Source organism: Moschus berezovskii, chromosome 24 (assembly GCF_049115385.1).
Source record: "Moschus berezovskii isolate FMDL1 chromosome 24, NW_MosBer_1.0, whole genome shotgun sequence".
NCBI classification, from domain to species: domain Eukaryota; kingdom Metazoa; phylum Chordata; class Mammalia; order Artiodactyla; family Moschidae; genus Moschus; species Moschus berezovskii.
Window position 1 is genome coordinate 13,263,312 of NC_142483.1, and position 13,794 is coordinate 13,277,105.

The 13,794-nt window shown below is 52.7% G+C and overlaps 1 protein-coding gene across 4 annotated transcripts in view; it reads left to right on the plus strand.

Moving 5' to 3' along the window:
• The window catches only part of CACNA1D (calcium voltage-gated channel subunit alpha1 D), a 342,532-nt gene that overhangs the window by 286,207 nt on the left and 42,531 nt on the right, over positions 1-13,794 (plus strand). For 3 of the 4 annotated variants that reach the window (XM_055414081.2, XM_088831939.1, XM_055414079.2), the window contains one exon: positions 7,943-8,026. In XM_055414081.2, the coding sequence (XP_055270056.2) occupies positions 7,943-8,026 (84 nt within the window). Of the gene's footprint in view, positions 1-7,942; positions 8,027-8,461; positions 8,546-13,794 lie in introns of all 4 variants that reach the window. The other variant, XM_088831938.1, reaches the window with a different exon arrangement.

Sequence of the window (13,794 nt, forward strand, 5' to 3'; positions counted from 1 at the left end):
CTCGCCCTGTCTTCCCCCTACCTGGTGATGAAGCTCCAAGAAGGCACACTTGCCCATGGCGTGCGTGTGAGTCTGTGTGTGTCCGCGTGTGCGTGCTGTCCGTGGCTGTGTCCAGTGGACCGCTGATACCAAAGCTGGGAGGGGAGTTCAGTGGCATGTGAACGGACTGGTGAGGCCAAGGGGAAGTCAGTAGCTAATTTATAACCAGTACTGATAGATCAGAGTTTTAAAATGAGTGATTTCCTTTAGAAACTGTGCTGCTTTGTAGTTTTCCTCCACAAACTGTATTTTCACAGCAGGAGACAACTTCAGATTAGAAGTGAGAGACTCTTTAAACGGCAGCAGCAGCATCTCTATACTCGAGGGGCACTGTCGCTGTATGTGTGAAGCAGACGGTTTTTATGTTGTCACTGTGTGTCTGGAGGAGCCAGAGAGAGTCATTTCACCAAGAAGCAAAGCTCTTCCTAAAATGCTTCCTGACTCTCCTGTCTCCTCTTTCGTGTTAGCAAACCAAGGCCAGGCCTTCCACAGAGAAGTCCATGAGACCCTCCTCCCCGTCAGAGGCAGTGGGACTGAGGAAGCATGTCACAAAGGCAGCCGAGGGGAGAATCTCTGTGAGGGAGAAGGCCAGGAAGACAGAGGGCTGGGAACCTGGCCCAGCAGCTTCAATCCAGAAACTCTTTGTCTCTCCCGAATGCTAAAATCACAGGGTCCTCTGGGGCTGTGTTCTCCATGGTGAGGGACACACCTTCTGGGAGAACCTTTTGGCATCTGTCAAGAGAGATGGGATTGCAACTATTTTGTCCCAGAAATACAAAGAGTGAAGTTAGCTCAGGTGGGCCTCAGTGTCGCAGCTTGGTGGCTGGATGGGGGCTGTCGTGGGGCATGCTGGCTGATGGGTGGCCATGAAAACAGCCCTCCTGGTGGGTGTCCGAATAGCCCTTGACCCAGCTGAGTTTGCGAGTTGCCCACCATGCGGGTCCCGCCCAGGATCAGTGCTCCCACTTGACAGACCCACAGGGTCCCTAGAGACTTACCCAGCCCTGGCGCTCAGGAATCAGTCAGTGAATGCTGGGCAGAGTGCCTGCTGGCAGGCGCCATCTGGTGAAGGCAGAGGGGGTGCTGGGGGCTGGGCGGAGGTAGTTTCAGTGGGAGAGAGGTGCTTGTAGGCAGAGGGTCAGGAGTGTGGAGGCCCCAGAGCTGGAGATGGGGTATAGTGAGGGAGGCAGGAGCCTGGGGGTACTGTTGGCGGCTACGCTGCTGTGTGGAGCACAGCCTGAAGTGAGGTGGTAGGGTGAGAATCTTTCCTGGAAGTGAGAAGGCATCACAAGAGGAAGGGTTCTGACAAGTGGAGGAACCTGACCTCTTCTCTCTGCAAGGCCTGGCTGGTAAAGGGGTCATCTTGAGTGAGAACACATTTAGAGGGACATGGTCTGAGGCTCTCTGTGAGGTGAGATCACCCAGTCTCCATAAGCAGGAAGGGCCGAGCTGGGGGATGGAAGTAGGAACCACCTTCTGCTGGGCGCTTCCCTGGTGGGGAGGTAGGATCCTCCCAGGGGGAGAGTTGTTTGGAGTGTGGGTTCAGCAAGCATGGAAGGTGTTGAGAGGCCAGAGAGCCAGGGAAGAGCAAGCAGGCTGTTCAGTGGGTTGTGTCACCTCCCCAGGGAAGACCCACCCATCCGGCATTGACCTCACACTTGGAGTGACTGGGGTGCCCTAGGGTTTGAAAGGTGGGCCGTGATGTGAGTAAGAAACAAGCCTCGTTCCCCAGGCTTTCCCCTCCAGCTCTCCTGAGGGGCAGCTGCTGGAATCCTCCAGTGATTCTCTTGCCCCGAGGAGGGCTTTGTTTCCTCCTTTGTGCTTCTGGAAGCCACCCGTGGGGTGTTTTGTCCAACATACGGTCAGCTATGTTACCTGCCTCTGCCATGGGCCTTTCTTCAGGGAGCCACACTTTGTTCCCATGTTTTAGACCTCTAAGCATTTTGCTCTTGGTTCTACATTTGACCTTTCAACAACACGCGGGTTAATCCAAGTATAACTTAGAGTCACCCCTCCTTATCTGAGGTTCCCCTGCATCCATGGATTCATCCAACCATGGACCATATTTTGCTGTGAGATTTACTATTGAAAAATATCTGCGTGTTATGTGGACCTGCACCATTCAAACCCGCATTGTTCAAGGGTCAACTGTGCCTTGAAAATGCCTGATCTACACGCCAAGACACTGGAGTGTGGAGAAAGTCGAGTTAGTGGGTTCAGAGGAAGAAGAAAACAGTTGAGCACTGTCCTCCGCTTCTGTGCAGAGCAGACGCGCGGCAAACACTGGGCGCCTGGTTCTGTCCACCTCCCATGACAGCATTCGCTCCCCCAGGCCCCTGCAGAAATAAGGCTGCTCAGTCGGCACCAGCAGTTTTCCTGGAGTGTATTCTGCACCTCCTGGAGTGAAACCTTGATGCTGTCTTTGCAGTTCATCAGTGAGCACGTGTATCTCAGTGATGTGTTTTAATGCCAAATAGCAACACTTGAGAGGAAATACGCCTCTCCTTAACTAGAACTTGATATCAGGCTCACCTGTGGGCTCAGCTGTCCCGTCAGGACCCGGGTACACAGCTCCCTGCCGGCCTCCTCCTCCCCTGGTAAGACACGGCCACGCCCAGGGCTTCGGTGGCCAGCTTGTCTCACCCCAGCCTCCGCTGTCCTACTCCCTTCTGCATCACTCCACTGCTGAACCATCTCCTGCCTCTGGCCGCAGCCCTTTCCCTTCACCTTCTGTGCACTCGCTTGTAAACCCAAAGGTGACCGTGCATCTATTGTGTGTGTGTGGCGGGGGTCATTTCTTTGTTGAGTATTCAAAGTCCGGCACCAAACACGAGCGCACTTACCTGTCTGCCACATTTCTGGTCGTGAGTTCCTGGCCATTCCTCCTCTGCCCCAACCCCCAACTGTTAGCCTGCTGAACTACTCCGTGGCTCATGCTTCTGTGCCTGGAAGCCCTTTGCCCACCTTGTTGTCTTTTAAGGCCTGTCTGGAATGTGGGCTCCTCCGTGACAGTGTCCCCCCAGCCCAGCCAGGGTCAACTCCCCCTGCACGCGTGCTTCTCTTAGATGCTCAGTGTGCATTGTCAACATCAGTTCCATCCATCTCTCTCCCTCCATTAGCTGATGAGCAGCTGCTCAAGGTCACAGGTTGGGTCATGTTTGTCTCACGCGATGCCTGCTACATGCAGGTTACTAAGAAAAGTGATGGAAAGAAGAAAAGAATGGATGGATAGGCCTGTGAGTTCAGGCTCTTGGCATCAGACACTACCTGCTCTTCCATCACAGGGGGTTTAGGCAGAGCAGAGTGACCAAATGTGAATGTGTTTTTCTCGAAGCCTCCGCTTGCCCTTTGGGAAGGCTTATGCTGCGTAGAAAGCTGTCAGTTACAGTTTCTGCCGAACGCTGGCATGATGGGTCAACCCTTGGGTTGAATGCTTCCTAGATAATCCCTGGCAGAAGTTGATAGGTGATTCAGCTGCCTCAGTAAACCCCAAAAGGCCAGTGATTGCCTCAGCTTCTTCAATCTGCAGAGAGACTCCTGGCAGCAAAAAGGGCATGCACTTGGTCCTCTCTTCTCATTGCCACTGCAGCACCTTGCTGCCTGACCCATGCCGTGCCTGTACTCTGTCCTGGCTGTGGCTCCAACTCTGCTCCCAGGAGCCTGTAGTTTGGCAGGAGTTGACACTGATGGACAATCAGGACAGAGTTCCCAGAAACAGCAAACTTCCTGGTCCTCAGTTCAGTTCAGTTCAGTTCAGTCACTCAGTCGTGTCCGACTCTTTGCGACCCCATGAATCACAGCACGCCAGGCCTCCCTGTCCATTACCAACTCCCGGAGTTCACTCAGACTCATGTCCATCGAGTCGGTGATGCCATCCAGCCATCTCATTCTCTGTCGTCCCCTTCTCCTCCCACCCCCAATCCCTCCTAGCATCAGACTCTTTTCAGTGAGTCAACTCGTCGCATGAGGTGGCCAAAGTATTGGAGTTTCAGCTTTAGCATCAGTCCTTCCAATGAACACCCAGGTTTGATCTTCCTTAGAATGAACTGGTTGGATCTCCTTGCAGTCCAAGGGACTCTCAAGAGTTATCCAGCACCACAGTTCAAAATCATCAATTCTTCAGCGATCAGCTTTCTTCACAGTCTAACTCTCACATCCATACATGACCACAGGAAAAACCATAGCCTTGACTAGACGGACCTTGGTTGGCAAAGTAATGTCTCTGCTTTTTAATATGCTATCTAGGTTGGTCATAACTTTCCTTCCAAGGAGTAAGCATCTTTTAATTTCCTGGCTGCAGTCAGCATCCACAGTGATTTTGGAGCCCAAAAAAATAAAGTCTGACACTCTTTCCACTGTTTCCCCATCTATTTCCCATGAAGTGATGGGACCGGATGCCATGATCTTCGTTTTCTGAATGTTGAGGTTCAGGCCAAACTTTTCACTCTCCTCTTTCACTTTCATCAAGAGGCTTTTGAGTTCCTCTTCACTTTCTGCCATAAGGGTGGTGTATCCACGTTAATCTGGGTTATGATTTTGAATTTCCAGAGTCCGAAGTGTTTTCGAATAATTGACGTTATTGCTTGGGAATGACTTGCTTGGTTCTTTCAAATGGGTAAGAAAGGACAAAAAATAATAAGGGCCAACTCTAACTGGGCTGCTAGGGCCTGCTGGTTCCACATGCAGGCCCCCGGCCTCAGCATTCAGTTGTAGGAGACCCTTCTGTCACGGGCTAAGAGGAAAGAGCATGAAGGCAGTGCTGTGCTGGAAGCCCTGGCCTAAGCTGCTGGTTACCAGATGCTGTGGTGACTTTGATGGGAAGGGTGGGGGCTGAGTCATACTCACTTGACAGTGACTTTATTACAGAGGAGGCTACTAAACAGGGAAATGGGACGTGGGAAGAAGGGGAGGGCTGGCATTTTCTGCCTCCCCTGGACCCCTAGTGGAGCCACCTGGCCAGTGCCTATAGATTCCAGGCCCCTGCACCAACTCCAGCCTCCTGTCTCCTAGATGGGGTGTCAGTCCAGGAACCCTCTGGAATTTGGGCATGACTTAGTGAGTACAGTGGACTCTCCAGAGAGGGAGTTGATGAGGTTGCCAAAGAGTTCTGGGACCCCAAAGGTCAAGTCGCTGTCAGGTTGGTTCTGAGTGACTTTGTACATCACAGTGGGCCGGGGTGGGCCAGCTGGAGAATAGTTCGTAGGCTGATAGGAGTGGTCCAGAAAGAACACTGACCACTCTGGAGAGACCGAGACTCCTGAGAGGAGCTCCTGAGGAGTAAAGTCTAAAGCAGAGTGGGACTGAGTGCACAGGTGGTGGGTGTGGCCTTCGCTAAGGGAGGCACCATAGCAGGACAGGGCAGCGGCTGACCGTGTGCGGGATGCGGCAGGAGGAACAGTGGGTCTTTACAGTTTTCTGTCTCTCGAGGCCTAGTCGCTCCTGACGACCACGTATTTCTAAGGCATCAGTTCCTCTCTGGAGGAGAGGGGAGGGCCCTGCACGTGCTCTGTGACTCTGCGTTGCTGTTAAACCCCTAAAAAAAAGGACAGGCTCTGCCCCCAAGAGTGTGCTCTGTGGCCTAGGCCGCCGGTTAGCCCGCTGTGCGTTACTGTTCACAGTGATGCGGATAATCTGAGAATAATCGTGTGTTCTCAGAGTCCAGTACAGTGGCGGCATTCCGCCCACTGCGTCATCAGCTGACTTTGTGGTCTGGCAGCGTCCTTGGCGAGGGAAGTAGAACGTGCCTTTACGACCTGATGCTGGTCGCATCGCTGACCAGCGCGGCTGGTTTGTTGAGGGGCACTAGCCCTGTCCTCACATGGGGGCACGCTTCTCCTCAGTTTTGCCAGCCAGGAGCCCCGCCTCGTGAGAAGGGAAGCTCTAAGATGTGAGATGTAGTGTTTATGGAGCAGCCCCTCCCGTCAGACACGTAACATGCACCACAGATCACCAGAGTGGTTGGAGGCTGACAGAGGGGTCTGGGAGGTGGCCGCCAGGAGGGTAAGGAACTGTGAGGGTGGCGCTGGCACTGTGGGCAGGGAGGAGAGAGGAGACGGGGGACTGGGGTTGAAAGTCATGGCAGTTGGTCGGGAAGATCGTACATTCTTTACGATGAAATTGTTTAAAAATCCCGAACCCTCAGGCAGTGTTAGAGCTCCCCTGTAAATGCACCTGAGGTGATTAACAGTGATCAGGATGGACATCTCCACCACAGCTACTGGAACAGCCAGCCTGTCCACCTTCTCCACAGTGGCATAAAGGGCCCGGGCCCTGCAGCGGCTCCCTCTGGGTCTGCACTCGATACCAGTTCCTGGGACCTGACACTTCGCAGAACCTTCTGTTCTGGTCTTCTTGATCCAGCACTAAATACGCCCAGTTGTAAGCATGCTGGGCCCCTTTTTATTTAGTTCAGACTGGAATTTTTATTTCCACAACACATCTTGTCTTGTTGAAAAGACACAGTGGATTTTCAGGTGTTGGCCTTGTGACCGGAAGCCTCCGGGTACAGAGCTGCCACCACGCCTTCCAATGGAGGGCTTCCTGGGGACTGTCAGGAGACAGACAACAGACACTAATATAGCCCCTACTGTGCTGAGCCAGAAGAGGATGCAGAGTGTGTGCTGTGCGTACATGGATTTTTAAGTTACATCCTAGGGATGCTCTGCCTTCCACAAGATCCAAGAACCCAAAACATGACAGTAGAGCAGAGCTGAACGACCTGGAGGAGGCATGCTGGGGGAAGGTGGAGGCGTTGCCACGGTCAGGCACTATCTGAGCTCAGAGCCCTGGGCTGGAGGGTGAGATTCATCAGGGGTGGGGGAATGGGCAGAGCAGTGAGCACAGTCCTCGTTCTCAGAGGACTTACCCCAGGGTTGACCTTCAGGCACGGACCGCAGATTTAGTGATCACAGCTTCAGAGAACAAGAGAGATTCCGACTCCCCAGGATGGGAGCTGCAGGTGAGGAGGACTTGAAAAGAAGCCATCAGGGCGTTGGCATTTGAGCGGAGCCTGAAGGAGGAAGTGGATGTGGGCGGGTAGCATAGAGTTGGGGAGGCCAGGATCACAGAGGCCTCTGGAGGTGAGGAAGAATCTAGTGGGGGTTTGTGGGACGGAGGGGAGCCCTCTCAGCCTGGAGGGTGCAGAGGGAGGGGCAGACAGAGACGGAGAGAAGGAGGAGCCTCTTGGAGGGGCTGACGCGGCTCTGGGGGACAGTGGGAGCCTCGACTTCATCTCCCTAGCTCAGTGCCCCTGCCCCGTGAGGCCTTGCCTGCACTGACCCCCCGCCCGCACCTCTGTACCTGGACCATGTGCATCGCCGGCCTGTCTCCCTGTAAAGCTTCGTGTCCCTTTGACTGAGAGCTCTGAGGATGTCCTTTCAGGACACGCATGCCCTCTGCAGTACTTGGACTGGCAAGGAGTGGCAGGGACACTGGTTTGTTTCAAGGGCACACAAGTGAGAATGTGTGAAATGCAGGTCATGGTGCTCAAGTTGGGGAAAAGGAAGTGGGGTGATTGGGGACCCCACACAAGGAGTAGGAGGGCCTTCTCCTCCCTCAGCTTGGGGTTGTGACTCTGGGTGCCAGGGCAGGATCGCCAAGTGCATCCCTCTTGTTTGTCCTGCAGGTATGTGGCTTGGTCCAGTGCCACCTCGGACCAAGATCTGCACTGTGTGTACGTGCATGCATGCGCGTGTGTGTGTGTGTGTTTGCGAGCGTGTATGGACTCTTTCACACATTTAGGTGCCCTGTCCCACATCCCTTTCCACCGGTGGATGGTGTGGTCACTTCCCTTTGGCTCCTGGTTTCCGTGGGTGCTGCGGGGCCTGGGTGTGTCCCCATGTGGTTGGCATGGCATCTCCTTCCTACGTGCTCATGAACGTCTGCCCCTGCCTGCTCTGTCCAGGGTTACTTTAGTGACGCCTGGAACACCTTTGACTCCCTCATCGTAATCGGCAGCATTGTAGACGTGGCCCTCAGCGAAGCCGACGTGAGTATGTGCCCGCCCGGGGCGCCTCCAGTCCTGTCTGTCTGCGCACCCCCCCCCCTGCACCGCATCACCTGGACAAGTCACAGAGCCCGATCGCACTTGACCCAAAACCAGGAGTTTGCTAGGGAGAGCGTGGAAAAGGGGCCTTTTAGTGTAGAAATTGATCCGCAGGCCTTTTGAGACACGAATCGCCTTTGGCGGGACTGACGATGGTGCAGTAGGCAGGGCAAGACAGGGACTTGTGACTGTTTTATTTGCTGTGTCAGAAGCGATACCCAAAATGACGTACCTTGTGTATTTTTATTTTGGGGGTGATTTTTTAAGGAGCCGAGTGGCTTCGTGCTGGAATGTTTCCCCTTTTGTAACACTGTCCTTTTCTTCTTTTTTTCCGCTGTGCTTCCTCTCTTCTGTGGCTTCTGACTGCTTGCCTAACAGCACTATTTCACTGATGCATGGAACACTTTTGACGCCTTAATTGTTGTCGGTAGCGTCGTTGATATTGCTATAACTGAAGTGAATGTAAGTAGCAAACTTTGTATCCTATAAACCTAATTATTTCTGTTAAGTCTAATATGGAAGAGACCAGAAACCCTCCCCGCACACCTCTATACGTGTTTAGAAACTCACACACACGTTTATTCCAAGGGCTTTCTTGGTAGTTCAGGTGGTACAGAATCCGCCTGCAATGCAGGAAACCCCAATTCGATCCCTGGGTTGGAAAGGTCCCCTGGAGAAGGGAACGGCTACCCACTCCAGTATTCTGGCCTGGAAAATTCCACGGACTGTATAGTCTACAGGGTCTCAAAGAGTCAAGACACAACTGAGCGACTTTCACTTTTGTTTCAAAAGACTATTTTCCCTCTCACCCCCATCCCCTTCCCCTGAATGACAGTGGGGAAGTAAATGTGGAATTGCCATTTTGGAATGGAAACCTGCTTGTTAAAGACCTTCTTGAGATGTTAAGGGCTGGGAGTTAATTGTGTGGGTATGTGAGCATTGTTGCCCAGCAGCAGTCTGACCTTGGCAAGGCCCCCAGCTGCTTCAGGCCTCAGTTTTTCCAGCTGGAAAACAGAGTTGATAATGTGAGCCCTGGTGCCCATCGTGGTTCCATGGAGGCACAGGAGAGAAACCCCACAGCCATGCCCTAGGTATCCTCACCTGTACCCTGCCCTACTGGTGACACTGGAGAACGTCCCTGTTCTAGCTCCCCAAGTAGTGATGCAGATCGAAGGCGGCCCCAGGCCAGGCCAGGCAAGGGGGCCCTCGAGTGTATCACAGAGGGTATCAACACTCCTGTGTTGCACCCAGTTGAATCCTGTGTTGGGGAGCAGTGTGGTAGATGGAGTGACACCCCCCCACACCCACCCTTTAGGAAACATCCAGAGAACCCTCCTCAAAACTCAGAGGCTCCAGAAAAGGGCAGCACTACCTCCCACTGGCCCCTCTGGGATCTGACCCGTGCCTTGACCAGGAGGCTCTGTTGCAGGCAGACCCGGCCCTGCCCACCTAGTCTGTCCCCAGCGTGTCAGGCCTCTGTGGGTGTCCATCTTGTGTGCCCAGGTTGTGTGGAACCCCTTGCAGGGATGGGTGGAGCATGGGGTGCATTGCTGTGTGCTGTGCAGGGCTTCCTGCTCCACGGTGCCAGCCTGGCCCTCTGCCCCTGACACCTGGCTGGGAATGGATTGCCACGCTTCTCCTGGCTGACATCTATGGGATTGTATGGTCCATCCTGGTGCCCAGACAGCCTGTATCAAATAAGGAGAAGGTGATCTCTGTATGCCACTGCCTTGTGGGCCAGGCTGATAGTGGAGTATAGAGTAGGGGACCGCTGGACCTGGGCCTCAGTTCCCTCACAGACCCACCAGGGTGACTGATGTCTGCCTTCCCTGCTTCGTAGGCACATCGCAATGATAAAGCAGTAGGAGTATTTATGAACGAACTTGCTAAAAAACCCCAAAGTGTTAGGGAGCTACAGCATCATTACTTTAAATATAGATTTTCCTGTAATAATAAGCGAAATGAACTGTAAGACATTACCATGTCCTTGAGGATGTAAGTTAAGCCTTGTGACACTCAACTTCATGCCATGACCAGGTACTGAAATGGTATTTTGTTAGACTTAGGCACATAGATCCACCAACCTCCATAAGCTTAGATGTCTATAAATTCCACTTTATGTGAAATGCTTCCCAAGTCAGTTATAAAATTGCCATTCCTAATGTGTAAATTATGCTTGGTTATAAAATAATCTGATGCTGGGAGAACAGCAGGACCCTCCCTGGGTGGCCCTGGGCTCTCTTCTCAGTTTACGACCAGACATCTGCCTGCCTAATCATCTCACCACACACAGCACTTAGAGCCTCCATCAAAGAAAACTTACGTGAACATTCTGGAACCAGACCCTTAAGTCAGAGATGGTCTCTAACGCAAGTGAAAATATCATAAATGATACTTTGAGCAGATCTCCTTGGAGTGCCGTCATGCAGGTGGTAGAGTTCATGCTTTGTTTCTGGGTGCCAGGATGTGGCCAAGGTTTGTGCACCAGGTGGACAGCCCGACTCTCTAATGCCTGACCCCCGCTCTGGTGCTCCCCGAGAAGCACATGCAGCTTCCCGGCTGCCTCACCGCGTGCTGGGGCTGAGCCCACTGCATCTTCCCTCTGGTTCAGCCCTGCTCAGCGGGGTCTTAGACATGTCCTCCTTCACCTTGCATTGCTCAGGAAAGCCCCAGGTCTGTAAAAGCCCATGGACAATTTTGTAGTTAGCATTTGACTCTGGGGTGTCTGTGTAGTACAGGCTTTCGTTGATATTCCATCAGGCTTTCAAAAATCACACCGGTCAACATCCTTGTGCTGTTTTTCAGTAACCGTGACCTTTCCCCTGGTCAGAGGGAGCCTGAGACCAAACCTCCCTGAGCCGGGAGCAGTGCCAGTTCAATGCCCTGGGCCAGTAGGGGACCTTAGGGGGCCTCAGCATTTCTGCGCTGGGCCTCCGTGTAGCAGGGCTGCTCATGGCCACCTTCTTATTTACTCAGTCCTTCATCACGTCTTTCCTGGGCGTCTGTGGCCCGCAGGCCACAGGAGAGACAGGGGAGACTAGATGTCCTTAACCTCTGGTGACGTAACGCTCCCAGTGTAACCATGGCCCCTCCACCCCACCCTCTCCCACACCGATTTCCGTAGGGAAGCAGCACCCAAGGTTTCCCTGGTGGCCTGTCCCTTGCACTCCTGACTCAGCTGAGCATGAATATTCTTGGTCCATCGTTGGCTGTTTTTAGCTACCATAAGTCATCATTTTTGCAATGTTTAATTTGCTGTGCTGTCTCTCCCAACCTCTGTTGATCTTTTCTGTTGCCTAATTGATTTTCATGTTGGTTTTGTTTTTAGAAAATTGTAGCGGCAAGTATATATAAACATATATACGGTGAAGTCGTTAAAGCGAAAGCACTCAAAAGACTGTATTCTTGTCTTTGGCTTCCCCACCTTTGGTTTTCGCTGAATTTCACAGGAGTGCTGTGGGTCGTGGTCATCTAAATTGTTTGCTGTGCCCTATTTTGTGTCTCCAGCCTGGCGCCTGAGCTGGGGCCGTCTTGGTCAGTCACACTTGGCTCTGTGACAGGCCAGCATAGTCACAGGAATGAATCAATCTGACCTGGAAATGAGAAATCGAGCCTGCATTTGTGTTCTTTGTGAAAACAGTTTGGATGGCCCTTTCCGTTGTCCTGCTTGCATGCTCACTCAACCCTCTTCATCCTGCTCCCTCCTGCCCAACACCCACCCAGCCACAGTCGTGGTTTGAGAGCTCTCATGGACTTGTCTTCATCACAGCTGGTCATCACATCATCAAGCTGCTAAAATGTCAGATGAGGACTGGTGGGCTCATTTTTGCTCCTTCTTTGATGCCTGTTTGTTCCTTGAGTGGAGAAATGACCCAGCCTCATATTCTCCATAACCCAGAGAATGGCTGTCGCTAACATTTAGACTTCACCTTTATCGTTGCTGCTCGGGAGGCAGCACACTTGTTTAGAAGCCATGTCTGCATTGTTGGTACTCGAGAGCAACAGTAGGGAACTCGCTCCCAGGCACCTCAGCACTGTCGCTGACTTGTCGTGGACCCAGGGTGGACCAGGTGGCCCACAGCTATCCTTAGTCTCTTGTTCTGAAAACACAGTCAGGTTGCTCAGCCCTCCATGCTGTATGCTCACCCTTTTCCAGGGACTGGGTAGCTGGTTTCTGGAGACAGACTCAGCAATCCCCAATACAGAAGCCTTCCATGCCAGAGGTGTTACCTGTCAGGTTAGAAGTCAGAGGCTCCCCATAGGAATTCCCCAGGATGCTTCAGGGTAACTGGTTTGCTGGGATGCTGGCTTGCTTCCTGTCTGGATTGGAAAACAACATCCTTTCAGCTTTTTCAGGAAAAGACAAGACTTAATGCATAAATGCAGACTGCTCCCTGTGCACTTGGGGAACTCAGGGCTCATTTGACTCCTGCAGCTGCAGGGGGGATGGCCTGGAGCCTACATCCCAAGAGCCGGCTTAGGAGCCCTGTGGGAAGGGGCTTTCCAGACCCTGGTGTATAGTTTGGCTTCCTAAGGCTGAGGGTCCATCCTCCTCTAGGGTTTCAGAATGAAGACTGGCATTTCAGGAAGGAGCTACCAAGGTCATCTAGCCTAGGGCCCAGGATGACACTGGAAACCCCTCTATTGAAAACTGATCATTTAGCCCTCAGTGCTGTCTGTAGAAACTTCCTGGGGAGTGAGACCTTCCCTAGTGTCCTGGCCTCTCGGGGTGTCCTGTGGTTGATCCCAGGAGTCTGGCAGAGCGGTGTCTTGCTCATGGTCCGTTTATACCCTTCACCAGCTCCCTGGGTTTGTGAGCCTCCTCCATCCCTCATAAGGAAGATGGGGATGGCCCTACTCTGTTTGCATCCATCTGAGTACTGAACCCTCATCAGCCCCAGAGGAACCCATTGCTTAGCTGTAACTGCCTGTGTGGGCTTTTCCGGCAGCCCCACTCTGTGTGGCTGCTCCAGATCTAAAGGGTATGAGCTGTTGTGAGTGACAGGCTGAGTTGGAACCACCTGGGAGCTTTTAAAAATACCCAAAGCTTGGGCATACTCCAGGTCCTTTAAATAAGAATCTTTGGAGTGGGACCCAGGCATTAGACAGTTCCTATGGGTAGCCCAGGGTGAGAGCTGGCCTGCCCTTTTCATCAGGCTGGCATTTGTAGTTTAGGAACGCCATCCTTAGGGTCCCTTAGTTTGTAAGATATTTTGGCAACTTGCACTTTCCCCGAGTGCTGCCAGTGGCATCCTCCCTACCCAGCATAGCATGTGGGGGCTCGGGAGGGGTGTCCCAGGCTGCTCTGGGGATGCACGCAACCTGGTGTGCCGTTTGCCCTGTGCTTCAATTCTTGCATGTCATGCTGCCTTGTCCCTCCACAAATGCTATCTCTTCCTCTTCTTTGTTTTTTTTTTTGAACAAGACTACCCATGGTTTCATGTTCGTAGCCCAAGATCTGATATACTTCAGAGACAGCAGTTGAAAAAGAAACGTACACTTCAAAAGGCCATTTGGCAGCTGACTTTCCCATGTCATCAGTGGGGTGTACAAGCTCTGTCATTCTTGGAGCAGGCTAGGGAGGGGTCAGCCAGGTCCCTCCTGGAGAGGTTTGAGCCAGGTCATGGCCAAAAAGAATGTGGTCCCCGACCACCAGCCTTTTATTCTCTTGCAGGTCTAACACGACTTTGCAAAAGGATACCACAGAGTGC